Below are 27,864 nucleotides of genomic sequence, written 5' to 3'. Positions count from 1 at the left end.
ATGTCTTTATAACTGGTCCTGTATAAGCACAGGGAGATTCTTATTATTTTCACATTAATTCCTCTATTTAAATATTGATCTATGTATGCAGAAGAGCCTCACCCCTTTATCTGACTCTAAAGCAGAACATATAGGAACAATGAGTTTGATAGACAGAGCAGCTTTACTTTGGTGTTCAAGTAGGAGTGAACAACATCTTCAGCAGATGCCCCAGCATCAGAAGCATCACACCGGTTTAGAAAACTGTTATTTAACAACTTGACCAGAAAACCTTTTCCACAACAAGTGCAGTAAGTCAAATAGAAACACTTTCTTAGCTTTTTCCCTGCCCTTTTAATGCTATAGATTTAACAGAAAAAAATAGTCTGTAGTGATAAAAGTCCCACGCAGATGCAAATGTAATGACTGCTGAAGAGTCAGACAGTGATCCTTCGTCTTCACCTTGGCCCCTATGTTTTTTTTATTGATTATCTGAATGGATGTCTTTTGAGATCAAGAACCTACTGGACACCAGAGAAAGTTATATGTGTATATAGAACTTTGATCTTTTCAGCTGAATTTTCCAATATTTAACCTTTTAAAGAAAGGCATCACAGTAAAGATGTGGTATACTGCCAATTGCAGAGTGTGATAAGATGATATAATGATTAACTGATTTAAAAACATTATGAAATATGCCACCTCACTCTTTAAACATGGATTTTGCAACAACATGTTTTTGGGCAGGAGAATGGTGGCAGAAAAACTGTTAGATACTGAAAAGACCATTTCACGAAGCAGGTTTAACAAACTCAGATTCAAACTTTAAATTGATTTAGCCCAAAGTCGGGAACTCTGAGTTTTCAGTTTAACTATGGCTGCTATGAATTAGTTAAATCAACTCCAAGTAGAACCATTCAGAGTTTAGCACATGTGCAACAAGTTTGAAAAGCCATTATTAGTGGAGCGTCGATTTGACGAGTCACCATGACAACAGGCAAAAGGAAGTGCCTATTTCATCCCACTGGAACTAGATGTTTTAATGAAGAAATTAAAAAAAAAATTAGAATTTGTTTAAAAAACAGTGAAACAGCACTACAGCTGCAAAGGTGAGGAAGATGGTGAAAGAGAAGATTGTTGCTTCAGTTAATTCGTAAGCTTATATGAAGTCCATTTTGGCAGGCCGTTTTTACATTTATTAAAAGTACTCTACTGTATGTTGTTCCATTTGTAGATCCTTAAAAATAGGATTCTTCCTGATCAAAATCACACCTCTAGACTGAACTGGAATAACATATTTTCTAAATTAAATTTTTGTAGCACAAACTGATTTTTAGAAAGAAAAAAAAAACTGTTTTATATATGTAGAAATTTGTATTTATGATATCTGAAATAAATTTTTTCATAGTAAAAATAATACAAATGCTGACCAGTGATATAAGAATTAATTAATAGACATCCAGAATGTTTATTTTAGATGTTGAGGGTGTATTTTTGTCTGAAAAATGTTTTTCAGATATCAGGAATACATATTCAGTAAAACTAATCCATATCAAAATGGCTTGCCGTAGCCTGTAGTGAACGGTATAATATTACGGGATTATTTCTTAAATGGTAGTAGATGATAGATCAATGTATCTATTTAGGTGAAATCTTCTGGCAGCAAGTGAAAATGAAGTCTAAAAATGTTGTTGTAATAAATAATAAATTCTAATAAATTGCTGATGTTGATACAGTCTATTTTTACACAGTAAATAGTAAGTGGCTGTTTGCAGCCGTGCTCTGGGTGTTATCATCCCAATAAATGGTTATTAGCAGCTACCAGGCCCATAGAATGCCTTAAAATTGTGCCAGTAGGCACAGGTAATTCCTTTTTCTCCATGTAATTAATGAATCTATTTATGGGTAATCTGAAAATTATTTCAGTAGTTCTTCATGTACTGTAAATATAACTAAATAGAAATAAAATTATGCACATCTCGCTCATATTAAACAAACCAAAACAAGTAATCTCATGCCCTGTCAACTGAGTTGTAGAATCCTTTCCCTATAAATATTTAATTTTCTGTGAAAAAGTGCAGATCATTCTTTTTATAAGATCCTCATCAGACATACATGCAATGTTTGTTTTTAGAACCCAATGTGTGTAACGGACCTGGTGAATGATATCTAGCAGGAAAACCTGCAACCCACCATGTTAGCCTCCGGGAGAATTTTTTCTCAGCTGACTGAAACTCTCTTTATGAAACAGAAAAGTCAGAGTTTCCCTGTTTTCAGGTTTACAAAACTTGGAGTTTTCGGCAAATCTGCTTCGTGTAACAGACCCCTGGAGTTCAATACTTAGATTAAAACATTGCCAGTATATAGCTAAGTATAGCTGAGTGTTTAGATGGAATTCAAAAGGTATCTGACATATCTTTACATTTTTGTTTTAAAGTGGATTGCAAGGCACAAAGCTCTGGAAAACAAAAAACTCCAGAACATGAAGCCCTGCAAAATTAACCTTATTATTAGACCAATAAGGTTGGTGGGATTCATCAAAGTCCATAGTATATGTCCAAGCCCCACTTTAAATAAACTTTTAGTCAATTTAAAAAAGGAATTTTAAACTTTGAAATATCCCATTACTTTGGTTAATCTATCACAAAAATAAACCAATAAGATATAGTAAGTTTTGCAATATGGTTGGAGAAAAATGTGTAAATTGAATTCCTTAGCAAAGTATTCTATCAGTAATAGCACAGAGAAAATCTTTTTGTTGGAATAGGAGGTTCATGCTGTAGGTGTGAAGTGGTGCCAAGGTCCTTATAATGAATAAAATTGTCATTGACCACAGGTGTTGCATAGCAATAATCCTTCTCGCTAGCTTCATATATCATGCCTGACCATCTGTTCATGACACGGTCTGTGTCTTCAGATGATAAATTTCTCAAAAAATAAGGAAAGGAGACTAAATCTGCCGCCATTACATTGACAACTAATCAGCAACATTTCTTTGTCAATGCCTCTAGCTGAAGAAAAAAAAACCTAAGAAAATGTCAAATGAAGAACCTTTTTTATCTACAGGTAAATCAATTTTACAAAATGTGACACTGTCAGGAGATAAGAGGGCTCCACTGCCTTTAAAATAGCTGAATAATGTCCTCTGAATCAAATTGAGCTTTATTAGCCCAGACTTTGCAAAAAAACAAAGAATTTAACTATATTAAAGGACTCAATTTATATAAAAATTCATATTAGAGGATATAAAATAAAGGAAAAGTTAAGAAGTTTTTTTTACACACGCTGATTTGCAATTGGTGCCACCATGTCCCTAGAAACAGTAGGCCAGGTGGCCGAAGAGTCTTGCCTAAGGACACAACAACTGAGACAGACAGAGAGCAGGTTTGAACTGGCAACCCACATTTTATAGAAAAAAACACACCCTCCTTAGCCACAGTAACTGTTAAGTAGGGCACCTCTTCCTAAACTGCTTTTCGTCGTTTTTTTGTTTGTTTGTTTCATAATGGCACCAGTTAGGTGTTAAGTTATTTTTAGAAATATCTTAAAGGTACCATTAGTTTCAAATTAGGAATGTTACATTATATTTGTATCCTCTTCTTCTCCAGTGTCTGCCACTACTGGTTCCATAAAGAACTGCACGATATGTTGCAGAACACAATCCTGCTTCTTATACAGGCTCTGGTAAAGTTTTCAAACACCTACCTCATACCAGAGACCAAAACCCCAGGAAATTGGAAATACCAAGGTAAAAGTGTATAAAGCACTACCGGCCCCTGTGGACAAGCCCCTAATAGAGCATGGAGGTAGCAGTGGGGAAGAAAATGTAGAGTTGTTGTTGGGAGAAGCAGATTGTGTAGTTATGTGGTATACAGTGTTGATTAAAGGGTGTAAATAACCTCATGAAAACCTACAGAAGAAGCTGTTAAGGTCGTTAACCAGTTTGGGCGGGGGTATCTTCATGGTGTGGGGAGAGTTGTTGTTGTTAGTTCTCCACTCTATTGGGCTTAAAAGGGGTTGAGATCATGCAATACTTGGTGAGCTGAGGTTGCCTTTGCCCTGGGAACCCGCTTTTGTTTACATTGCTGATTTGGATGCCATGCTGCGAGAGATAGAGTCAAAGTGCTTAAAAGTAATAAAAAAAAAAAAAAAAGGCCATGGACTGTATCTAAACACGCTAGACCCTGTTTCAAAGGTTCACTCTTTCAAAAGGTTTTCAGAAACAGTGAAAGTTTAGTATAACTGGACAGAAGTTTGACTTAAACCACCATGCCATTGCCAAGTATAAGACAAGGGAGTCAAAATTGTGCTTTAGTAACATTTAATGGCAGCTTATATAGACAGACAGACAGATATTTATTTAATCATACATATTCTACTTCATATATTCCTTAACAGCAACTGTCTGCCAAACATGTGAGTCCAAACTGCTACAAAAGAAAAAACATTCAGTGAAGAAAAAGCTGTTCCCCACAGGGAAAGAGGGATGCATTGCTGCAGTAAAGCTGCTATAAACATAAAGCCAGAGATACAATAGAAGGATTTAGGTTTTTATCATATCATATGACTGTGTTAAAATGTCAGTTCAAGACCAATGCTGATTTATTTTCTATGTTCACAGAACACTTCACTTTCCCATTGAGTGAGCTGAATGGTTAAAGCCGGGCATACACAGTACGATATTTCCAATCGTTGTACTGAGCTACAGCTCAAACTCTACAACGAAACCACAGGGCTTAAAAGTTCACAAAAGTTCCAAAGAATTCTTGCACGGCTGGAAAATCTGTCCAGAAGGGCTAAAAAAATCGTATGGTATATGCTCGCCTTAAAGTGCCGCTGCTTCCTGAGACAAATCAAAAATTAGCTGGAATTGCATTGAAAGATTTGCTGTTGTTCTAAAAAATAGAGACTTAGGCATGTTGAGAAATTCTCCCATTTCACAAATTACCAGTAAAAATGTTGTCTCTCACATAATAACTTGGTCAGTGATATAAAATCCTTCTGAAATGCATTTGCAGTTAAAATGTACTGTTTTTTTCCTGCATTTTTTTGTTTTTTTGTAATCTGTGTCTGACTGTTGACAATTAAGCTCCGAATAACATTGAAACTTCTGACCAAGCCAAATTCAAATGCTTAACAATAGAGAAGTTTTTTTTTACTCAAAGTAATAACCTGACACGTGAAAAATATGTTGTATTGTCGCTTTGAAACTGTCAAAACTATCATTAAACACACCCATTCTAATGGCCCTGGTATGCTTTCACAACCCACAGTCAACATGGGTAATTTGAGATACACATTTTTGAAATATTTTGGAGCCTCTGGTCCATAAGGATGTAAAAGTCAGAATACATAAGCCTCTGTGGCATCAGCTTCTGCCTTTTTCTGTGTGATCTGCCACTTCAATTCCCTACACCACCCCTGAAGTGGTCTTTTGAGAGGAAAAGTAAATCAGAACCAGTACTTCTGTGTGTTTTTAGAGACTGTTATATTCCTTGGGAGCTGTAGCACCAACTTTTCTCTTTGACTTTAGATTGCTTTGCAACTTACTGGCGCTTGAGTTAAATAAAAAAAAAAGCTCTTTTACTGACTGAATCTAAAGCCCAGACGTTCAAAAGCAAGTGCTGACTAGTTTTGAGGCTTCATAAAAAAGAGGAATGGTGGATTTATTTTATCGTATTTTTTTTTTTTATAAAATACTGATCTGAGCTCATTATGAGTTAAATTGTTTTTTAAGTACAGTTAAAATGAGATGGCAGATCCTAACGTTTAAAAAAAAAAACAAGATTTTCTGTCACTGTTGCCTTGAGAGAACACAGGGAATGAAAGGAAAAAAGCAAACTGTTTCAATAATGCATTTTTCTGCCTATCTAGAACTGACAGTCAGGCATCGTCACTTCAAGGAAATGTAACATCCCTCAGGAGCTTGTGCAAGCTATCACTCAAACCAAAAGGCTGCATAGCTGCACTAGCACTGCACTAATCTCATTCCGCACATGCTAATCTCTAAAGTAATAACAAAGGCGCTAGAAGTTAGGCTTTAATGTACCTGGCATGTTTATGGGCGATAATATCAGCAGCTGTGGTATCTTTCAGATTTACCCCCTGAATGCAATGTCCCGTAAATGACAGACGTAAAGCAACAGCTGTTGGCTGTGTAAACAAGTCAAGCTCTGTGCAGTTATTTATATGTCTGCACTCTTTCTTTTTCCATGCTTTATCAGTCTCCCAACCCCAAACGGCTCCCTCCTCTCACTTGAGCAGACAAGAGCCTTTTCCAAGGTCCCACCCTTCAGCTTTTATCTTCCCTCAATCTTCCACTTCTCCTTGTAGCCATCTCCCCTCTCCTGCCCTGCTGCTTAAAGTCTTTGAGATCTGACCCAGTTAAGAGATGTGCATGGCTTTGGCTAAGAGACCGTGTCTTGTTTGTGGCCCTGTGTGCAGACTTAATATGACTGAGGTCTGGAAGCGAGGCTAGTCCTACTGGCTGCCTGATTCCTCTCTAATTAGACTTGTTAGCCACCTCTTGGCTAATGGTGTCTAATTTGCTTGCAGATTCCTTGTGTCTCTTATGATCCTTCTCAAACTGGACCCCCCCCCCCCCCCACCCCTACACAAAAACAGACTTTTTTCTCTCTATCTTCCACACTTGTAAACACTTGTTCTTTGTTCCTCGTCTTGTTCATCAGACATCCTTTGCACTTTGCTCTGTATACATCCTTTAGACTCTACCTGTTTTTCTTATAAATCTTAACTTTGTTTTATGCATCCTTTTTGTCCCTTTTGCAGCATTTTTTCAAGGTTCCAATGCCTTTATCCATTACTTCTTTTGAAAAGTATATTTTCTCTTTATTCTACCTTTACACTGCTATGTTTTTGTGTGCAATGTCTCCAATCACAGTCATGAGAACTATTTTTTTGGGACAGTATAGCTAGTTTTAGCATTAAATGCAGGACGTTTCCTTCTTGTTATTTTTCAGTTCCTCATGCCAAGGATTTTCAGTGTCTTTCAGTCCACAACCCCAGATTGATGAAGAAATTAACTAAAGATGCCTTGTCATGTCTAACTCCAGGTTGGACCATAAACATTCTTAGTAGCTGATTCAGCGGTAATGAGAAAGATGTATATCAGATGGGGTTGGGATGCTGGCAGTGACGCTTTAACCTGTAAAGCTCAGAAAGTGTTTGAACAAATTTGTGTCTGAAAATAGATGAAAAAACAAATCCCGAACAGCTCCAGAGTTGATGTCTGTTTAAAGGTAACATATACTTTTTGCATTGCAGATGTTATCATGCTATTAGTGACAAAACAAAGAGAATGTTCATTTTGGAAGGCTGTTTGAGGCTAAAGGGCTTAACTGGTCACCCAAGAGAGGTCACATAATTCACAAACCTCTGCAGGATATCCAGAACAAACTGATGGGCTTCTGCTCAAGGTGTTTATTTACAACAGGATGGAAGACTTATTATGATATGAACATCTGATGGTCAGATCAGACATTTTTGGGGCAAGAAAAATCTTTCCCTGACATCTTTCAATGCACAATTCATGTTAGCAACCTCGGATCTTCTATCAAAAATAGTTTTCAGTGAACTTATCTACTTACCAGAACTTCACACATAAAAGCCAGATGGTAGAGTTTATTTTCACACCTTCTATACTAATTGTAGCTGAAATATAATGTTGCCTTGACATTGGTCAAGTACACTAGTTATGGATCATCACACAAAGGCGATGAGAGCTTTGTTTTTCTCTTAAGTAATCTCTTTGGGAATTCAAGCCTTATTTTCTTCTGACTGTACAATAAATAAAGAGCAGTAGGATGAAAGGTTGGCTGATTTTAACAAACTCATCTGCATATTAGTGTATAGTAACATAGCAAAGTCCAATGCGAAGGATAAACTAGCTCCCTAAACTTTTAACAGAGATTGAATCGGATTCTTTATAAAACAAATATTTGTATATTGTCCTTTGATGAAATATCTAAAGGAAAATACAACACAATTATTAGATTTACAGTTTATTTCCAGTCAGAAGTTTCAGCACACTTATCATCAGTATGTATGCAATTTTGATTCTTAATGATTTGTGCCACAGTGGACGGAAAAATACCTCTCAAATGACTTTTTGGATTAAACATGAAGTCTTAATTATAAATAAGGGGCTGAAATATACATGAAAACATATGAGGACTCTAGATAAAAGAGAAAATAATAACACCCATGGGTGTGGGATGTTGGTCATTAAGTAAAAACTAAGCAGGGCAGATCTTTTTGGCCCAAATTCTCCTTTAACGATGCAAAATGTTTAAGGACTAGTTTAGGGACTGTAACAAAGAGTTAAATGAAAGAGTTAATCTGGCCTCCAGACTCTCTTGATCTCAGTCTGATTTAACATATTTTGGAACTGCTTTGCAAATATTTCTGATCCATTTTTTATATGAAGGATTTGCCAGATACATGCAAAACGAAATATTACACAGAGTTTAACATTTGTTCCCATTCCAAATTAGTGTATAATTTATGATCTATAGCCGGTGTAAACGTTTTAGAGTTTATTTTACATATTTTCATTTCAAAAGCGAGAATACTTCTCACAGACTGGCACCAAATCAACACTATAAATTTACACTCCACAGCTGTCAAATTTTTCCATTAACTTCAACACTTGAGTAGATTTACACTCAGTATAGTTGCAAATGCTCTAGAGTAAAATAAGTTGACTCTGGATTTTTAACACCCATTTTTTACTGTGTAAAATGATTCATACTATGTGAATCTAATAGAGTGCACAAAAGTTTGCATTTTTTCAAAAACAAAATGGTGACAAATACACATTATCACAGTCAGTTATATTGTTATGCCTGATCAATAAGATAAGTTTGATTCTAATGTAGGCCAGATGCATATTACTGTTACTTTGAAACAAAGGACACAACCTCCTTCATCAGAGAGTCTATCCTCATACATACATACATACTGTTTTGAAGATGTTTGAATATTTGCCTGCCACCACCTCCATATGAATGATGAATAAGGGTTGAATATGTAACATTCTGTCCTCAGACATCTAACATGCCTTATATCCTTTGGCGCCTTGTGTTGAAGGTGCCTGTCAGAGTAGAGGAAGCCAGTTAAAATTAGCCTTTCTTTTCAAATAGACGATTAGAATTGCATGTCATGTTCTGACAGCCCGCTGGCTTTCTTGTAAGAAATTAAACAGGAAGTGAGAAAACTGAAAAAGCTCTCTGTGAATCTATAAGTTCAGGTCAAGGGGAGAGCTATCATGGAAAGTTGATTAGATACCCCTGTTCATCATTTGTCACTAGGCGGGCAGACCAACCTGCTGTTTCTTCTATCAGAATCCTAATTGCTGTATAATTACCTAACGGCTCGTATCATCCTGCAGGGCGGGCCCACAGACAAAAAGCTGGAATGGAGTTTATTCACCGGCTGCCGGGGGAAGCTGCCGCCAATGGTGCTTCATAATCATGATTTATTAACACTCTCTGGGTCGTGTCGGTTCTATTTGCCATAGCGTAACACAACAGATTGGAAATGTTAATATTTGTTGTGAAACAAGCAGATTGCCATCTCGGCCGAGCACTGGCACCATGGGGTGGATGAAGTCAAACATATGTCTTTTAGATAAAAAATAAAAAAGGGCAGCACGTCCATTAGGCATCCACAGCGCTGATTCTAAGATGGGATGGACATTCCCCTGCACAGTATGTACACTACAATAATTGCATATAACCCTTCCATAAAATTGGGCATAGGCAATAACTCACATCTCCAGGAGTGGGTTTACAGGAGGAGGGGAGATGATTGTATAGATAGAAATGAGGCACCCAATTTTCTCTGCAGTGTATCCTGCAGAGAGGTCTGATTAATCACTTAAACAAATGAAACACGTGATGCTCTAGACACACTGCTGAACAGTGAGTGGCTGAATGCTGAATTACAATTTCTATGTTTGAACCGATAACATGGTTCTTTAGTTTGGTGTCTATGGTACACAACACCATTTTGTTCTCCTACATTCGGCTACAGTTCATTCCAGATTACATGTAAGAAATTCTTCTCAAAATACAGTTCTCTGTCACAGAAAGTATGTCTTTACTGCTTTAAAAGCTTGGAAAGATAAACTGCTGTGTGCTGCATACTGCATATCTCTTTTTAAGTTCGAAGACATTTCCAAATTATCCTTCAGTTTGACAACTCATCGGGCATGCTATATAAAGTTTTTCTTGTCCTAACTAATTAGAGAAAGGTCAGAACCTTTTCAGCCCAACAATCTTTGACAGTGTGACTGGAAGTTATGAAAGGCAGACAATGCATTGTTTATCTGGCTGTTTATTTCTGTATGAAAAAAGTGCACTGGTTGAGAGGAGCTAAGTAAAGCGTAACGAATGGGATCAGCAACAGAAATTACATGGGGAGATTCAATACAGATCTGTCTGTTTTTTTTTGTTGCTCTTTCTCACATCGTTTTACCCTCACTGTCGCTCCTCATATCCCACACTGATGTAGCCTTGGCATCTTAAGGGCTAAGCCTTGAACAAACACGGCCCACCAGAGAGATTAAAGGCTGAATAAACTGGCGCGAGAGCCAGCCTCACTGTGCATGAACTCTTCTGCCTCAAGTTTGTCCCTAAGATCTTTCAGACTAATGAGCTTGGAGGACTGAAGATGGCATTTATGGAGGCATTTTGAGAATTGCTTGCACGTATTTTCTCTGTTTTTGTTCCAAACTGGCACTTTAATTGGTAAGAACTAACTCTTAATATTTTGTAGTTCAACTCAGCATTGGAAAATGTATTTTGAAGAACACCTGCGGCCATGGTTGACAAACATCACTGGATAAGGCAGGCTATATGATGGCCTTTTTGAGCTAGACTTGAATATATTCACAGTATGAGCCTCCGGTGATCCATTCTCCTGTGCAAATAGAGGACGTTCTAAAAAGGTCCAGTGCTTTGACTGCTTCTGACATACTGCAGTGGGCGTGACATTTAGCTATGCAAAATATCCCTGCATTATTCAAAACTTTGGCCCAGCGCAAATATAAAAGACACAAAAACAAGCAGCTGTTACACAATCAAAAGCAACAAAAATATGTTTGTTTTTTTTTTCTTTCAAACTAACGCAGATATTTAGATACCCTTGACTTGATGACACTAACTGCAAACAACAGTACTTATTGTTCCCAAACTGGAACCCCTACTTATGTATAAAGAAGAGATGTATAATTTGTAAACAATGCCAACAGAACACTCAGGTAGCTGGTGCCTCCAGCTACTCCAGGGCTAGAATTAGTTACACTGACAGTTCATCATAGGGCAACACAGAGATAAACAGGGCAAAGCATGCAATTCTTCCCATAAGAGGAAACTAGAGTACCCAGAGATAATTCACAGTTGCAATTGGGAGAACATGCAAAGCCCATACAGAAAAATACCATTTAGAATTCAAACCAGGTCCTTTTTACTGCAAGGCAATACGACAGCAACTAAAAACCTTTTATTTAAACATTCTATTTATGTTAATAATAGATGTTTGGGATACTGCTTGGGAATATTAACATAAAATGTGATACATTGCAAAAAGGGGTATAGTTGTACTGTTACTGGTACTTTTTGTCACAGCACTTGTGACTCGGCATTCAAGGCTACTGAATCAATGCAGACTCTTAAATACGTAGGGAAAGTTAAAGTTTGCTTGACTGTGGAAATAGAGAGAAGGACCGAACCAAAGGTTTGTAAGCATATTTCAGCACTGAACTTATTTAGTGACCTGACAGAATTTAAGCTATATGTAAAATGACCATCTTAACTATTTTCAGTTAGATTTATTTTCACATAATTTATCAAGGGTTTAGCCACACCTGATCATCCATAGTTAATTTAAAATAAACATACCAAATGCCCAGTCTGGGTAATCATACCCAATTTTTGAAGATCTAAGACATAAAAAGTTTGCTTTCAATAAAGTAAAACAAATATATGTTTATTTTGTTCACAGTGCACCTAAAACTTTCTAGCTTGTATCTTAATAACATAGAAGTGCTGCACTGTAAATTCTACATACATTTACATTCCTTGTTATGATGCATCACAGAAGATATTGTTTAGCATATTATGACTAAAATACATATATACATTGTTTATATAGCTGGAATGGAGTTGCAAGTGATGCCTGTTAATAGAAATATCAGGTCATGTCACAAATAACTAATATGTGTGGGTTTGTAATCCTCCATCATTTTATATTGTGAGTTAGAATTTAGGGTGTAATAGTTGTAGTATGCAATTGAGTTGTTTTATTTCTATCACAGCACATTTGGAAGTGTTAATTCAACTCCAAGAGAGTTAATTTCTACACTTTGGAGTGTGGTTAAGATAACACTTTTGTGTTATGTGTTAATCAGTGAATACTGTGAGAGAGTTGAAACAACACTCCTCATACAGTAGTTTAAATCGACCATTATGATCGTTGAATGTAATAAACACTAGAGTATAGACTCAAACCCTTCAAAGGGCAAGTATTTCAAATACTTTGAATATCAATATTTCAAGCCAATAGTTTTATTGGAATCCAGGACAAGACCTTATTACCTTTGTAAAATTCAAACAATATGAATATTTTGATGGCAAAAAATTAATGTCAGTGTAAAAACAAGAAACGCCAACTTGCCTGAATATATTAAGAAAAATAACCGAAGTGCTTCTATAAGAAATTCCTGAAAAACACTCTGAGAGTGTTTTTGGTACAACATAACCTTAGAGGCATTAATGCTGATACTGGCACTTAACATCTTTGAGTTTATAGACCTAAATGTAATTGTTAACTATGCTCATTAACTTTACTTTTTAACTTTTCAATTAGCTTTTTACCTTTTTTCTTGACTTAATTTACAGTAGGTAATATATCATTCAAGGGCTTATCTTATTGGTCAAATGCCAAGATAAGATGTACAGCCATGTAGCAGTATGTTTGCTGAATGGCTGAATATAAATCTTGTGCTTCTAGGCCTTACTGAGGGACAAGGGGGAATCCATTTTTATGGGGTATGCGAGTGATCAAAAACTGTATCTTGCCCCATAAAGGGTTAACGCCTCACATTAGAGTTAACTCTTATAGGGGTGGATAAATAAAGCTGAGTATCATCAGCATAACAGAGGTAATTAATCCCATTCTGCCTGATGCAGTGTAAATACAGCGGCCGAGGTCACACTGACCGAAGCAAGGTTACCATAAACAGCATGACCTATGAACACATTAACACATTACCACTGGAAGTTAAGTCAAAACTGAGTTGGGATTCGAACCTGCAAACCTCCAATTTGTTTATTATAGATGTTACCTCCTCCAGTTGACGGACAAACATCTGCAGCCTGAGCCAAAATTTAGAGTCCACATATGTGGTCATTACCACATCTTTTTTGAGAGATAAAGGTTTCCAGATGGGTTGGCATTCCGGGAGAAACTCATGTTTCTATCTAAAATCAAAACTCTTTGTTGCTTGAATGTACCTCTGCAGAATAACAACAACAATTTTATAAGAACTAACTCTTGCATAGTTGAATTAGACAAAACAAGACATGAAATGACTCTATCTCAACACACAACATCAACACTGGAAATTTAACACATTTGAATTTGCTGTGATATCATCAGCTATTTATTGACCCTGTCTGTGATGCCAATTTCTTAAATAACTGCTTAATTGGTCAAAGAATACTGTAAGATGCACATCAATCACTCTAACCATTTAGCCTGCTGAAGTAAGTCAATATTCCTCTGTAAAGACAGAAACTCTATGCTTAGAATGAGATCAAGCAATAGTATTTTCATGTATTTGCTCTGTAACAACATCTTAAATATGTGTGTCTTGGAAAACTATGAAAATTGCTTAGAATTTGCTCAAGGATCCTTTGTAAATCCTTACTTTGTAGGTTTGTTTGAGTTAGCCACTGATACATCCAACACTTAAAACATAAGTAACCAATAAATATTAGCTTCCCAGTTAACAGATATAAAAAGCAGGGCTTAGTAGGTGAAATTCTAAAACAGCATTTAACAGTAATTTCAATTTAAATATATGTTCTATCCCATGTGCTTAAAAAGCCTCTTGGTTTCAGTTATATTGGGCTTTATGGGCCACACTCTAATATAGTCTTCAGTATAAATAATCCACAGATACTGAATATATGGCACATACAGTGACCTTAGAATGAAATGTGCCTGATTCAAATCATTTTTAACACAGTAGAAATATTATATTCTTGCTTCTGATTGCTTAGATGGAGAACTAATCTTCCAAGTAACTTCATGGGAAGATTTATTTATTTTAAATAAACTTCTCTACATACCCTGAAACTGAAAACCAGGCATAAGAGAAAATACAGGTTATGTTTGGAAAATTCAAGCCCTGTGTTGTGGAAGTATAATGTTGACAAACGTGAAAAAATTCATACAGCATAAATATGCATGCTATAGCTGCTAAATGTCATGTTAAATGTCTCACACTCCCATGCTTATAGTTAAGTACAAGAATGCTTCAGAATTAATATATTTGTCTGTACAGTATTTGCAACTTGTTTTTATGTCTTCATGAGGGAGTTACCATTTAATTAGACCAAAGAACATCATTTATATTGCCCTCCTCTAAAAGCTAGCTGACCCAGAGATTTAGTGAGACAGCATGAGCTACAGCCAGTGCTGCCAGCACTCCCCACCATGATACCCGCGGGCCTTGGCTATAACAATTTGGCCGACAGCCTCTATATACAAAACAAGAATTGATGCACTTATTTTCCACAGCCACACTATGACAAAATAAACTTCCTCTGTCGTCTGTATTTCACACATTATATATTGGTTTCAGTAGAACATACTGCCCTATGTATTTTTTTGTTGTTGATGTTTAGCTTTGTTTGATTTTTTCCTCAGCAGCCCTCCCTCTGTTCTCCGCAGCAGTCCATTTAGATCTCAATGAGAAGCCACATGTGCAGCCAGAGAATATTTGCGTTAAATCAGACAGCCGTAGTGCCATTAAACAGTTCTGCTGCAGATTAGACCCAAGCTTTTACCCTCTGGGTAGGCATGCAAAATTTTTATTTTTCTGCATTTCTTTTTTGATGTATTCCCTCCTCTTTTTCATTAAAACAGCCTATTCTTAGATGCATTAGTAAATAGATTTTCTTGGCCTGCAGCTTTTCACTGTGTATAGCAGGAAGCACAAGATGAGAACTGGAATAGCTTATAGTTTTTCCATGCATCCATTCCACCATTTCCTTACATAATAGTAAAAGTAAATGGAGGGGAAAAGTAATTTTATTTACAGTTCAGTTTCTCTTTTTTTTTCTATTAATTTCTTCTGGGCATTTGCCAGTGGGGTAAAATAGGGGAAAAAATGCCTAAACATTCTCATGAGTCATTCTGCCACATGTTGCAGAGAACCCCTGTGACATGTTTATCAAGAGCCCCACATGTTGCCTATTTTTCCCCATAAGACCTCCCAAGATGGTGCAGAGTGACATGCATTTATTTGTTCAGAAAATAAATCTTAAGATCTAAGAGGAGAACAAAAAAGAAGGAGAGCTGTGATCTTCTAAACAAAATCACATTTCTCCTTCCTCCTGTCCCCCACTCTCCTCCCTCTGTCTGGTGTTAAAGCTATTACAAGCCATTGCAAACACTGATAAAGGCTATCTTTTATAGAGTCACTTATTGCCCTTTGAGTGAGAGAAATACTGATCCCCTAGCTTGAACCAAACCAGTGAGCTGAGAGATATGCCAAGGGTGTATGTGTCTTTGGAAATGCATGTTTTGTATCCCTGCAGCCATAGCCAGTGTAATTGCACTGGGTTGTATTGTATGCGCGCTTGTAAAAATCCTAATGAAATATCAAATATACGTTCAAGCTGTAAAGCAGGAGTCATCTAAAAGTCCACTTTGAAAGATGACCAGAAAGTGTGGCCTTTGTTAAAATACTCAAGAAAAGTTCAGACCATTGAAGATATACTGTAACATGGTTGAAACCAGAAGTTAATCTACATGGTTGGAAAATACAGCCTTTTTTCTCTCCCAGGAGGTTTTTTTGAAGTCTCTTTTAATGCACTTGTTTTCTTAATATTTCTTTAGTAATTAATCAGTTGCTTTTAAACTGCATGAATTGCGTCACCTGTTTTGTGTGCCCATCCAGATGCTTCGAATAGTTTATAGTTTGTCATAATTTTGGCCCTTTTCTCAAGACAAAACTTTATTAAAGGAAAAGTTCAGTCAGCAAGAAATAATCAATGGATCAATATCTACACCTACAGCTAAAACGTTTACGGTGATTTAATGAATTTAGTGTTAATCAGTAAAAAACGAAACAATGATTTTCGTCACGACACCTTACTCCTGACATCTTACGGCAGTGACGTCACGGTGCGGTAAGCTGAACGCCATTCTCCTTGCTTTACAAGTAAAATCAATGGGAACTACTAGACATATCTGCAATCTACAACAAATATTCAAGATTTCCAGAGGACTTCATCATTGATGTTCGAGAGAGCTATAGTTAAACTGATAATGCCCACGTTCATGGCAGTTTGATGTTGTAATACATCGGGTAAAAGTGAAAAAAAGATTATTTCACCTTTCCAAATCATGATCCTCCATGGACGGGTTTGTCGTTTGATTGCCAAATTGAAGATGGAGGATTTGCCATCAAACTTTCGGCCAGAGAAAAAAAACACGTATTATGTAGCCAACATTTCGAAGAAGAATGTTTCCAAGATGACTTGGATAATAGCTCGTTGTGACAAAACAGAGATACAGCACTGGGATTTGCTCAACAGCCGATACCGCACAGTGACGTCACAAACCGGTTGGTGGCAGTAGTGTTCTTTGACAAACATGGATGTCTCCAGTAAAGCACATTCAAATGAAAATGAATCTTTGATCACACAGCAGCCCAAATATGTTCTGTTAGTATGAGATCTGGGATTCCTCATTGATATCATAAGATGTCCTAAGATGAGGAAATGTATCCAGATAAAGTTATTTCCTTATTATTAGATCTATTTTGTGATGTGCACAAGTCCACTCTGCCACAAAACACTTTCATCATGATTCTACCACTTCTGTATTTCACAGTTGGAAAGCTTGCTGCCTGCCAATTGTCATTATAATATAGTAGAAAAAAACTTTAGCTATGGTTTTAGCTTGATCAGGCAACAGGACATACTGTCCTAAACTGAAGCTTTTTTTACCTGCACAATTTTTGAAAAATAAAACTTTGGTTTTATATGTTGCTTTTTTGTAAAAGGGTTTCTGCATTACAGCATCCTTCCAGCCTACTTCACATGAAAACATGCTCATCTAATGGACAAAGAACCTGTGTCTTTCCTTAACTGGCATAAGGGCTGGACGTTAAATAGCCTTTTTACCTACATCTTAAATATTTTTTTTGACAGATAAATGTGGCACCTTCAAGCGTTTTAGAATTTCTTTTGATTAAAATCTGCAAAGACGAGCCAAACTTATGAAGGGCCACAACTCTTTCGCAGAGTTTTATTTTTTATTTGTTTGCATGTCTTACAAGTAGGCAGTGGGATTAAGGTGCTGCCCTTAAATGAATCAATAGAAGTTCCTCTGTTTAATTTGATTGTTGTGAAATCATTCTATAATCATCAAGCTTCCCCAAATTCATAGTAATCATAGTGGATGTAAATTGTAATCTAAAAAAAATTTGAGGGCTGTTCAGTGCGACAGTGGGTACAACTGTTTCCTTGCAGCAAGAAGGTTCTAGGTTCGATTCCCAGCCTGGGTTCTTTCTACATGGAGTTTGCATGTTCTCCCTGAGCATGCATGGGTTCTCTCCGGGTACTCCGGCTTCCTCCCACAGCCCAAAAACCTTGACCGTTAGGTTAATTTGCTTCTCCCTAGGTGTGAGTGTGTGTATGAATGGTTGTTTGTGTCTGTGTTGCACTGTGATAGACTGGCAACCTGTCCACGGTGTACCCTGTTCTTGCCCGTAGACGGCTGGAGATAGGCAAGAGTATCCCTTATTTTTAGTAATTCTTTATCACCTAGAAACACTTAGTGTGATGTAACATCCACCAAAGAAAATAAAGGTTTGGCACTAAGTATCAGTCTATTTAAAATTCTGATTTTGTCTACATATATGTATAAATGACCCAGAATACCCTAGTATGGCTTTATGTCCTGCACACCCCTGCTTGCAGCCTTCGCTCGGTCATACATTCTAGTGTATCCTCCTTCAAGACACTTCATTAATACAGTGGATGAAGGTTTATTCATGTATACAGAGCGCACTAGAGGGTTGGAGCTCAGGGAAGACAGAGGCTGCTGGAGGAGAAGGAAGCTCTGTGAAAATGTGATCTCTATGTGAAGATGGCTCATGAGCAACTCCTGCCTGCTTGTTTCCTACACCGAAATATTGGTTTCCCATCACAGAACAGACAAGCAGAGTTCAGGCAGAGAGCAGAGCGCTGAAGTGCAGTTGAAACAGGAGGAGTGTGAGAGGGAGAAAGTGCAGGGAGAATACCAGAATTGTGAAGATTCATAATGTGCAGCTCCATGGGGAGATTCGCAGAAATCCCAATTCATTAACACCAAATGAATGCTCATTGATTCATTAATAAAATAATTCTGCAGAGACGTCACAGACTGAAGGTGATTTGCATGGTGATAAGAAATACGACGTGAGGAGGCATCACGCAATTCAGCGACATTTTGTGATGCATGGCGTTAGCTTTGCAGAGGAGGCCATGGAATGATAATAGGGCGGAGGAGGTCCTCTGTGGCTCCACTGCCTCATATCACACTCAGTCATCTTCACACACAGTAAAGTCAGCACATTTCTGCTGCCATTAAATTTACTATGGCTCATTGGGGATTGACAGTGCTCACCACCAGTGTCATTGTATGCCTTATGAAATTCAAGAAAGACTCACTTCTTTATGCTGGGAACGATCGTTATTGCTAACTTCTAGCTTCAAATGACAGGTATTTCACGCTAGATTATAATTTATTATGCAACTCACCTTATCAAAGAAAAAAGCCTAATCATTTCTAACTAGAAGTTGGCACTTCACGACGCATCATGAAGTCATGGCCGTGGGATCATTTTAGCTTTCCCGCCATTAATATGTCTTAAGCGTTTGACTTTTAATTTTGTTCCTTGTAGCTACGGGAGTGACCTCAAACTACAGAAGAGACTTTCTTCAGGTGCGCAGGCTGACTTAAAAATACAAGGCAAAGAGCTTCTCACCTATAAGCACACAGTGGGCAACAAGGGAATGATGGGGAAACTTTAATGAGACCCCAGTTAAGTCACACAGCTTCAGATTATTTGCAATGCTTCACAATCGCATTGCCATGTTCTCTTGAGAGTCAAAACTCAATTACTGGTATCACTGTGTGGCAAAGTCATTTGACAGGTTATTAGATTTTAGAGCTCATTCCAACTACTTTATATCCCTTTCCTTTAGATACGTTGTGTATGCAAACAGGAAGACTGATTAATTTGCTGTTAGAGTTCACTGTGCCAACATAAAACATGAATTTCTATTTAAACTTTTTGATTTCTTCAAGGTTTCACCATGATGTTTTCATTTATATTGTGGTTTAAATTGACAGAACAAATAAAAGTGGTACACTTTTAGTTGTGAAGGGGAAGATATGACATTATGTTGTTTTTTTTAATTAAAAACATAAACTTCGAATGATGCACCATCCCTCTGATACCCTTTACCAGCTCTGGGTATCTTTAGCCTAAAATTCTGTCTTTCTTTTAAATGAATTATTTTTGGATAATCATTCCGTCCCCCATCGTATTTTTGATTTGTAGTCAAAAAAGATCAAGGTCATATTTTAGCTAAAAAACAAGTGAAGGGAATAAAATAGATATTAGCTTATACCTCTCAACATTTGACCATAAAAAGTACTTTAGATTTTTGCTGCAATGAGTTCTGCATTTCTTTATTAAAAAGAAATAGTATGAATTTAGACTAAATATTAAGATTAATCCACATGCTTCTTGCACAATGTCATTAAAATACAGCTCAATGTTCTACTGCATTTTGCATCATATTTATTTATTTTGCACTGTACTGAACCTTTCCATGTTAATGCCTTTTGCACCATGACTTTCAAACTATTTTTTCTTTTCGCCAACACTGTTTACATTCTTGATCACTTGCACTTTATGAATCTTAATGGTCATTTCACTGTTGAAATGTGTTCCCTTCGAAATTTCATTTTGTAAACACTGTGTATACAAAATGACAATAAAGTTTGTATAAGTCTAATCTTATATAAAAATTAACAGATTAATTTTACCCAAAGTGTGTTAGGCATCCCCCAGGGCATGCTGCATTTGGTAGAGAGCCATATTGCATATTACATAAAAATCTGTCAGTAGTTTTTATGTAGAAAAGGGGATAAAACATTTTACAAAGCATTATAAAATTATTAATGGTAATACTGGAAATAAATGTTACTGAGATTCTTAGCCATCAAATAAAAATATTTGAAAAGATATTTCTTTTTTATGCATCATATCATATTTTTGCTGCTTCATCTCAGACATCATTAGCCATAGCTGGCTCCCAGGGTGTTTGTGGGCATAATTGTCTTTGAGCAGGGATGTTGGGCCACTTTGAGTCACTCAACAGCAACAGAAGTACACCCCCAGCATGCTAAGCATCTTTTTGCATTATACTGTACACGCGCATCGAATCACTGCTGTGAATAGCTTGGCAGGTCTGTGTCGTGCCATATCATTCAGTAGTCTCCTTTAGCTTAATGGATTTAAAATGTAACAGGTGGACAGAAAATCTGCTCTGTAAATTGAATAGAATGCATTCAGGGCTTTAGTGTGTATGCAAGTGTAAATCAACACATGTTGCACATTTATCGCTGAGAGCTGATTTTCTTTTCTTTTTCCTATGAATTTCCAAACAACGGTTTGTTCTTTGGACTTCATAGAATTGGTAATCCCCCCCCCCCCCTTCATGGTGGGGGAATTGCTTTGCTTCTTGAAGGTCTTTTGGACTGCATTTGGCTCACATATTTCCCAAAGCAATTATAGCCGGGGTGAATTTAGTTGTCTTCTGCTCTCCATGGTGTACTGTAGAGAAGTTATGTTTGTTTCTTTTCTTTTTTCTGAAGCAGAATATGGACAGTCATATTTGCTTGTTTTGGTCAGAGACACAGCACCCTCTGCTGGCAAGGAGAGAAAACCTTTTTCTTCTGCTTATTCATAGGCAGACTCTCCAATGTGATACAAATGTGTAACTCCTCTTTGTGTTACAGGGATGTGTGAGTGCTTAGACTTCACCACCGGTACAACGTGTGAGCGCTGCCTGGATGGCTACTATGGCAACGCCTTGACTGGCACACCTGGTGATTGTCAGGCCTGCCCTTGCCCAGGCCGCAGCAGCTGTGCCCTCATCGCAGAGACCGGACAGGTGGTCTGCACCAACTGCCCTGCAGGACAGACAGGTGACAAGAGATTGCTTCAATTTAAGATGATTTGGACAGTAAAGAAAGTAGACAAGAGCATTCTGACAAGATCAAACTATATAGCCATAAATCAGCTTGTTACTGAGCAGACTGTTGCTTTATCAGCTCATTCGCTCTCCCTGCCACTGCAGGATACCCCCCATGTGGCAGGCACATTTAATCAGCAGATTTAATTTAATTAGAACAGAGTCTAATTCTTCAAGAAAATGACCTTCAGCAATGCCGCCAACCTCCCTGTTATGGCCCCCTGCTTTCATTGTATGTTTCCAGGTATGCGCTGTCAGATGTGTGAGGATGGCTACTATGGCGACCCCCTGGGAACGTCCGGGACGGCCCGCCCCTGCGAAAGGTGCACCTGCAATGGAAACGTGGATTTCAATGATGTGGGAGTTTGTGACCCTTTCACTGGGCGATGCCTAAAGTGCCTCGGGCACACAGAGGGCGACCAGTGCCAGCGCTGTAAGCGGGGCTTTTATGGCGATGCCCTGAGCCAAACAGCCAGAGAGAAATGCAGGCGTGAGTAACAAAGACGGCATAAAATTAAACAATATGGGTCTGTGAATTAATTAAAAATGAAAGAACTTCTTTGAAGCTGCAGTTCTATTTAGAGGTTTATTTACTTATCTTTTATAGACAGCGTTATCAGAAAGAGTTTGCCCTTTTTATGTAATTATTTTCTTAGTGTTGGCATTTAAGAGATTAAAAGGACAACAACAAACAAGAACTGGATCCAAATGTATGCATTTGCACAGGTTTAGGCTATATCTGCGCTTTACAAACATATACTGTACACACACCCCCACTAACATATTGTTAATTGTTTCCGAACTGATAGAACTGCTGAGAAGTTTAACTTTCTTGGAACATCCTGTTATATCCAAATTTTTATCTTTTTAGCTTGCGATGTAAGCTGAATATAGAGGAGAATTAACCCATTTAGTTCAGCTATTTTATTTAGTGCACCAACAGGCAGTGGAACAGACTGCCAAGCATAATACTGTCACCACCATGCTTGGTTGTCTGTGCAGTATTTTTGCACGGCTTACTCTCTACCTTAAAACAATGTAAATAGACTCTCTATTTGTTTGTTGTAAAAGTGGTCAAATATTCAACCGTAATTAGTCCAGATTAGTGACCATTTAGTGTCCTTTATTCTAATTTTTTTAGTTGTGTGTATACATATATATTATATGCCCAACTTCTTATAGAAGTGTTTTGCTTTCCATGCAGAAAATATGTGTGGTATGTTGCAGTCAAGGCTGCATTTGTAACTGTGATGTTGAAAAGTCCAATACTGAAGTAGCTGATGTAGAACCATTAAAGCTAAATCATATCAGAGGTCTGACAAACTCAGATTCTAAATGTTCTTTTAAAGAAACCTGAGAGAGAAATCTCTCATGAAAGTCTAAGGTAGCTAATATTACACTGCAACCCCTCAAAAGCCTTTCTCTTCAGACTGCAGTAGAAAGGATATATAAAACAAAGTTTTGCATCTTATAAATTCAGTTGTGCCAGTGTTCTGAGTTTTCTGTTAACAGTAATGCAAGAATAGCAATTTCAATTTGTTACTTCTGGTGTAGAGGTGTGTGGTGTTTTCTTTTAGGCAACAAAAAGGCAAGTTTTAAATGAGGTGCAAATGGCACAGTTGATCACTGAAAAAAACAGTGCCTGAATTAGAAAAGGTAAAATCTGTGAATTAAGTTGAAATAAAAGCAGAAAAAGACCTTAAGGGAAACAGCCTTGGTGTTTTTTTCTCTTACTTTTGTATCCCTTTTCCTATATTTAGTCCTCTTATAATTCCCTATTGATATAATCCAAAGTACAGAGCTGCAGAGGGATGATTGAATTTCTATACTCCTGTCTGTCATTTTATCTCATTTTTCCTCCAGCACTCAAATGAGATAAAACCAGTAAAATATATCCATTCAAATTTAAGAACGACAATATATCATTGTTTCTCAGTGAACTATTGAATTGCTTTATTTGTTTTCTCCAGCGTGTAGCTGCAATGCAGCAGGTACCTCTGGGCCTGTTGATGAATGCCACCCTATGACTGGATATTGTAGATGTCTCAGTCATGTGACCGGGCGGGATTGCAGTCACTGTGAAATCGGCTTCTTCAACCTTCAACCTGGCATTGGATGTGAAAGGTAAATTGATTCCATATGACATCTGAAAGAGGGTCTATATGAAAGATTACGCATTATCTCTGCTATTACGATATTTTCCTTCCATCACCAGGTGTAAATGTAACCCAGTGGGCTCTCTGTCGATGGCCTGCCATCCGATCACAGGAGAGTGTGTATGTCGTGCAGGAGTGGAGGGGAACCTGTGTGGCTCTTGTCGTGTGGGCTTTTTTGGATTCTCCTCACGAGGCTGTATAGGTACACTAGTTTACTTCAGGCATTGCAGCTGCACTCTGTGCCCTTGTCTAATCGTTAAATATAGATCAAACATGAAAGCTATTTTAACTCTTAGATTGTTTACCTTTACTTTCTCACTCCTCTACCATCTAAACCTGTTTCGTCCAGCCTGTAACTGTGACCCAATGGGCTCCGCTTCCATGCAGTGCCACACTGATGGCACCTGTCAGTGCCGCCAGGGTTTTGTGGGTCACAAATGCAACAAATGTGAGATGAATTACTTCCATAACCGAGCCACTCACCAGTGTGAGGAATGTCCAGTTTGCTATGGCCTTGTCAAAAAACAGGTGAGTACCGGTTGTTATAGATCCTTTCTATGATAAAGACACTCAAGATAATAACTTTAATGAATGTCATATTTGTTCTAATGCTCCTTTAAGCCTAAAATCCTGGTTTTGAATCTGGGCCGGCCTGGGGTTTTTCAGGGTGGAGTTTAAAAGTTCTTCCCATGCATCTTTGGGTTTTCTTTGGGTACCCTGGTTCCCTCCAAGCCCGTAAATGTGACCGATAAGTGAATCGGTTAATTGTCCTTAAGTCTAAGCCTTTGGATGGATGTGAATGGATGCAATGACAATAAGTGGCTCACTTTGGGTGAATGCACAGCTCTGATTTTGGGACATAGGGGAAACTGTGCTTTGCCAAACCATCTGCATAGTTGAAACAAAAAATATTAAAAAAAGAACAAAATAGTTACTTCATTGTCAAACCTTCTCAGCAGTTTCTAAAGCGACTCTGCCAAGCGACAAAGTGAATCCACACATATGATTCACATGGGAACTATGCATTGATAATGTACTCAAATATCAAAAAAGGGCATAATATGATGGTTTATGGTTCAATGACACCAAATTAAATAGAAATCTGTAGGCTAGGTAATTAGTTCAGGAATGATTTGTTTGTCTGAGCATTCTCTTCCTTTAATCTATTCTTTTTATACCTCCTACTTTTAAGGACGTGTACTTTAAGGTTTAGCATGATAATTCTGCATAACTATATTGTAGCTTATTGTAGATTTTTAAAACTTTTGATAAAACCTGTAACAATCTACAATCTTTTTTGTCTATGGAGATTTGTAGAGACCAGCTTCTTGTCATCTTTGTTCTAAAATAAGCAGTAAGCAGCACATGTAGCACACGTTTCTCTGTATTGGTGGAGTATTATGGCTTTTCTGTTAATGAGCATATAAATCTCAGTAGATTTTTTTTTGTTTTGTGGTTTAGTTGTGCCCGTTCTTGCTCTACTTAGAGTCTTATCTGTCTTAAACCTTACAACATTTGGCTTGTTCTCACTAAGCATGTTAGATGCTCAGCTCAAAATGTAATCCTAGGGTATATTATAGGAAATTATGCAACTAGGTTATTATATATCTCCAGAATCTAATGTAAATTATTTGACTCATATAACACCTTTTTCCTGCCATTCAGTTTTATATTCTTCACCTTTCTCAATTTTTTCTATATGTTTCTTTTTGGGTTTCATAAATTTGTCTTGATCACTTGGTTCCTGCACTCATGCATATAAATAGGCTTCACACCTACATAGTGTTTCTTGGCTTCTTGCTTTCACGCAATGTAATTTTTTTTTCTCTCTTAAAACATCACATTCCTCTGGAGCATGCTGCCATTGTAGACCTTCATGACAGCCATATGGCTCCTTTGTGATTGGAGATTGCCAGCAAAAAGTGGAAGTGCTGTGAAACGGAAAGAGACATTTGCCCTAATGATCTCCTGAGCTTCTTTCTGTCCCTTTGGATCTGTTGAAGCCCACGTTCTGTGCGCAAAGACACCGTGTGTCCCTGGATTTGCCTTTTGAAGAGAATCCAATACCCCTTGAAGTTTTCTACTTTTATTTCTGCACATATTACTTTCCTTTGGCCAGAGTGGCTGCATGTCCTAACAGGAGCGACTTGTACCTCTTTGAATGCCTCAGTGATTTCCACAGTGTTAGCCATTCAGAAAACATCCCAACCCTTGTCTGCTCTGAACTGTTGCAATTACTCTCTCTGTCCTCTGTCTCCCCCCCTGCTCTCCCTCTCTGCCTCTTGCCCCGCCCTGTATTGAAGCTCAAATTTGTCTTTAGATATAATAGAAAGGAAAGTGGGAAAACAACAGGGCAAAACTCATTCATTCCACTTGATTTTTTTCATATGTGATTTTGCAACAAAAAGAGTTATATGTTTATTTCAAACTACTGCCTAATAAAAAATGAATGTTAGTGTTTAAAGTATTGATAATTGCAAATCTTTGAAGGGCCCATACCTTGAAGCTTAACCTTAGCTGCTCAAGCTTAGTCAGAATGGGTGGACTCCAATTTTAAAAAGTTGAGGCTCATTCCCCATTGGATGCAGGTCTGGTTTTAAGACACAAACATGTTTTGGTCTATTTATTTTATTGTTAATTGTCCCCTCTAATTTAGCTCCATCAGTATTTTATATATCCTCACGTCTCACTGTCCATGATTCAATAAAACATCTTTATTACAGGATGCTGTTCCCACCATGTTTCACCACAATAACTGTCTAACTGTCTTCTGGTGTCCAGTTTTCAGCCACAAATTAAGGTATTGTGGAGGATTTTAGCAAATTCTTTAAAAGACCCACCCTCTCCACACTCCAAAATGCACATGCACAACCCTGTGCCCACTCCCCAGAGGGAACGCCTATTAAATGCGTGCGAGAGCATGCAGGAGCCAGTTTCTCCTCATGCACGCTCTGTTTAAAAGTTGCTGTTTGCATCGCTCATACAAGCTTACTTTCCAAAAAAAGATTTGCAATTTTTCTACAATGTCAGTCTCACCACCGATAAGTGAAAATGGGGACGGGCACATAGGACGGCCTTACTTAAACATATCACCAGAATGATTGACAATTAGGAGGACCACTTTTTTTTTTGATGATCAAACTGAAAAAACAAAAACCTCCACTATACCTTTAAGTTTTCCTTTTGGCAGCAAAGTTCTGTTCTAGTCCCATTAGAGCAGAGCAAATGTCTTTGTTCTTTATTAAAAAATAATAAGAAAGGTTCATCAAACACTAAAAGTAAAAGTTATCTAAAGACAAGAGTTAAATCAGAATACTTGTTTCTTATTCATTTCAGCCTGATAGACTTTTTGGTTACTTAAAAGCAGACAGCCCATCTGATAATCACATATGTGTTTTGTGCAACTTATGCAAAATGCCCCCTCCTAAAAAAAACTTTTTAATCACAGCAACATAAAAGTTCTCGTTCATTAAATGTGGGTTTAATCATTTGACTGCCAAGACCAAAGGTCCCTTTTATTCCATCTTTAGACTTTTATTCTGTAGAAGTCTATGTACTTATCTCCTGCTATACTTTCCTCTTCAGCCTATGGCACACAGAGCAGAGAGAGGATTCAGATAGAAAACGGTATTCCATCCTTATCATCTTGTTGATATTCATTTATTCATTGCTTTTGTTGAAATACTACATTTTCATACGTAGGTGTACTAAGAATTGAAGTCACATCTCAATCTTTTTATCTGAATAAATGAATACAGATAGTTTGAAGCCACATTATTTTATTCTATGTCCTGTGTTTTTCCTTTTCTTTTTTTATTTATTTATTTATTTATTTATTTTTTTGCCTGAACTCCAACTGATACCTTTAAAACCATGGTGTTGTTTCAGGCCGAAAAGCTTCAGGCTCATCTGCAGAACCTGGACAGGCTCCTGGCTCACTTTGATTGCCGAGGTAGATTTGGGAAGCGGTACCACCCAGTGAAGTACAGCACGCCGCAGCTTTATGAGGGGGAACACCAGAGGGATGATGCTTTTCCAAACGCACTAGAGGATTTTCTGGCCTTCCAAGGTACTGCAGCTATTCTACCTGGCCTGTCACTCCTTCAAAGACCCGCCCTTCCCATGTTTGTCACTTTCTAAGATACATGACAAACATTTTC

At 37.5% G+C, this 27,864-nt stretch overlaps 1 protein-coding gene across 1 annotated transcript in view; it reads left to right on the top strand.

Moving 5' to 3' along the window:
• The window catches only part of LOC107096811 (laminin subunit gamma-3-like), a 184,515-nt gene that overhangs the window by 138,579 nt on the left and 18,072 nt on the right, over positions 1-27,864 (top strand). Inside the window, exons 13-18 of the mRNA XM_015393636.1 lie at positions 21,313-21,501; positions 21,793-22,038; positions 23,519-23,672; positions 23,764-23,906; positions 24,054-24,232; positions 27,593-27,773. Coding sequence (XP_015249122.1) covers positions 21,313-21,501; positions 21,793-22,038; positions 23,519-23,672; positions 23,764-23,906; positions 24,054-24,232; positions 27,593-27,773 — 1,092 coding nt within the window. The remainder of the gene's footprint in view (positions 1-21,312; positions 21,502-21,792; positions 22,039-23,518; positions 23,673-23,763; positions 23,907-24,053; positions 24,233-27,592; positions 27,774-27,864) is intronic.

The sequence above is a fragment of the Cyprinodon variegatus genome, unplaced genomic scaffold, assembly GCF_000732505.1.
Source record: "Cyprinodon variegatus isolate N-32 unplaced genomic scaffold, C_variegatus-1.0 Scaffold651, whole genome shotgun sequence".
In the NCBI taxonomy this organism is placed as follows: Eukaryota; Metazoa; Chordata; class Actinopteri; order Cyprinodontiformes; family Cyprinodontidae; genus Cyprinodon; species Cyprinodon variegatus.
Note: the sequence above shows the minus strand (reverse complement) of the source record. Positions and strands in the feature narration are given on the sequence as shown.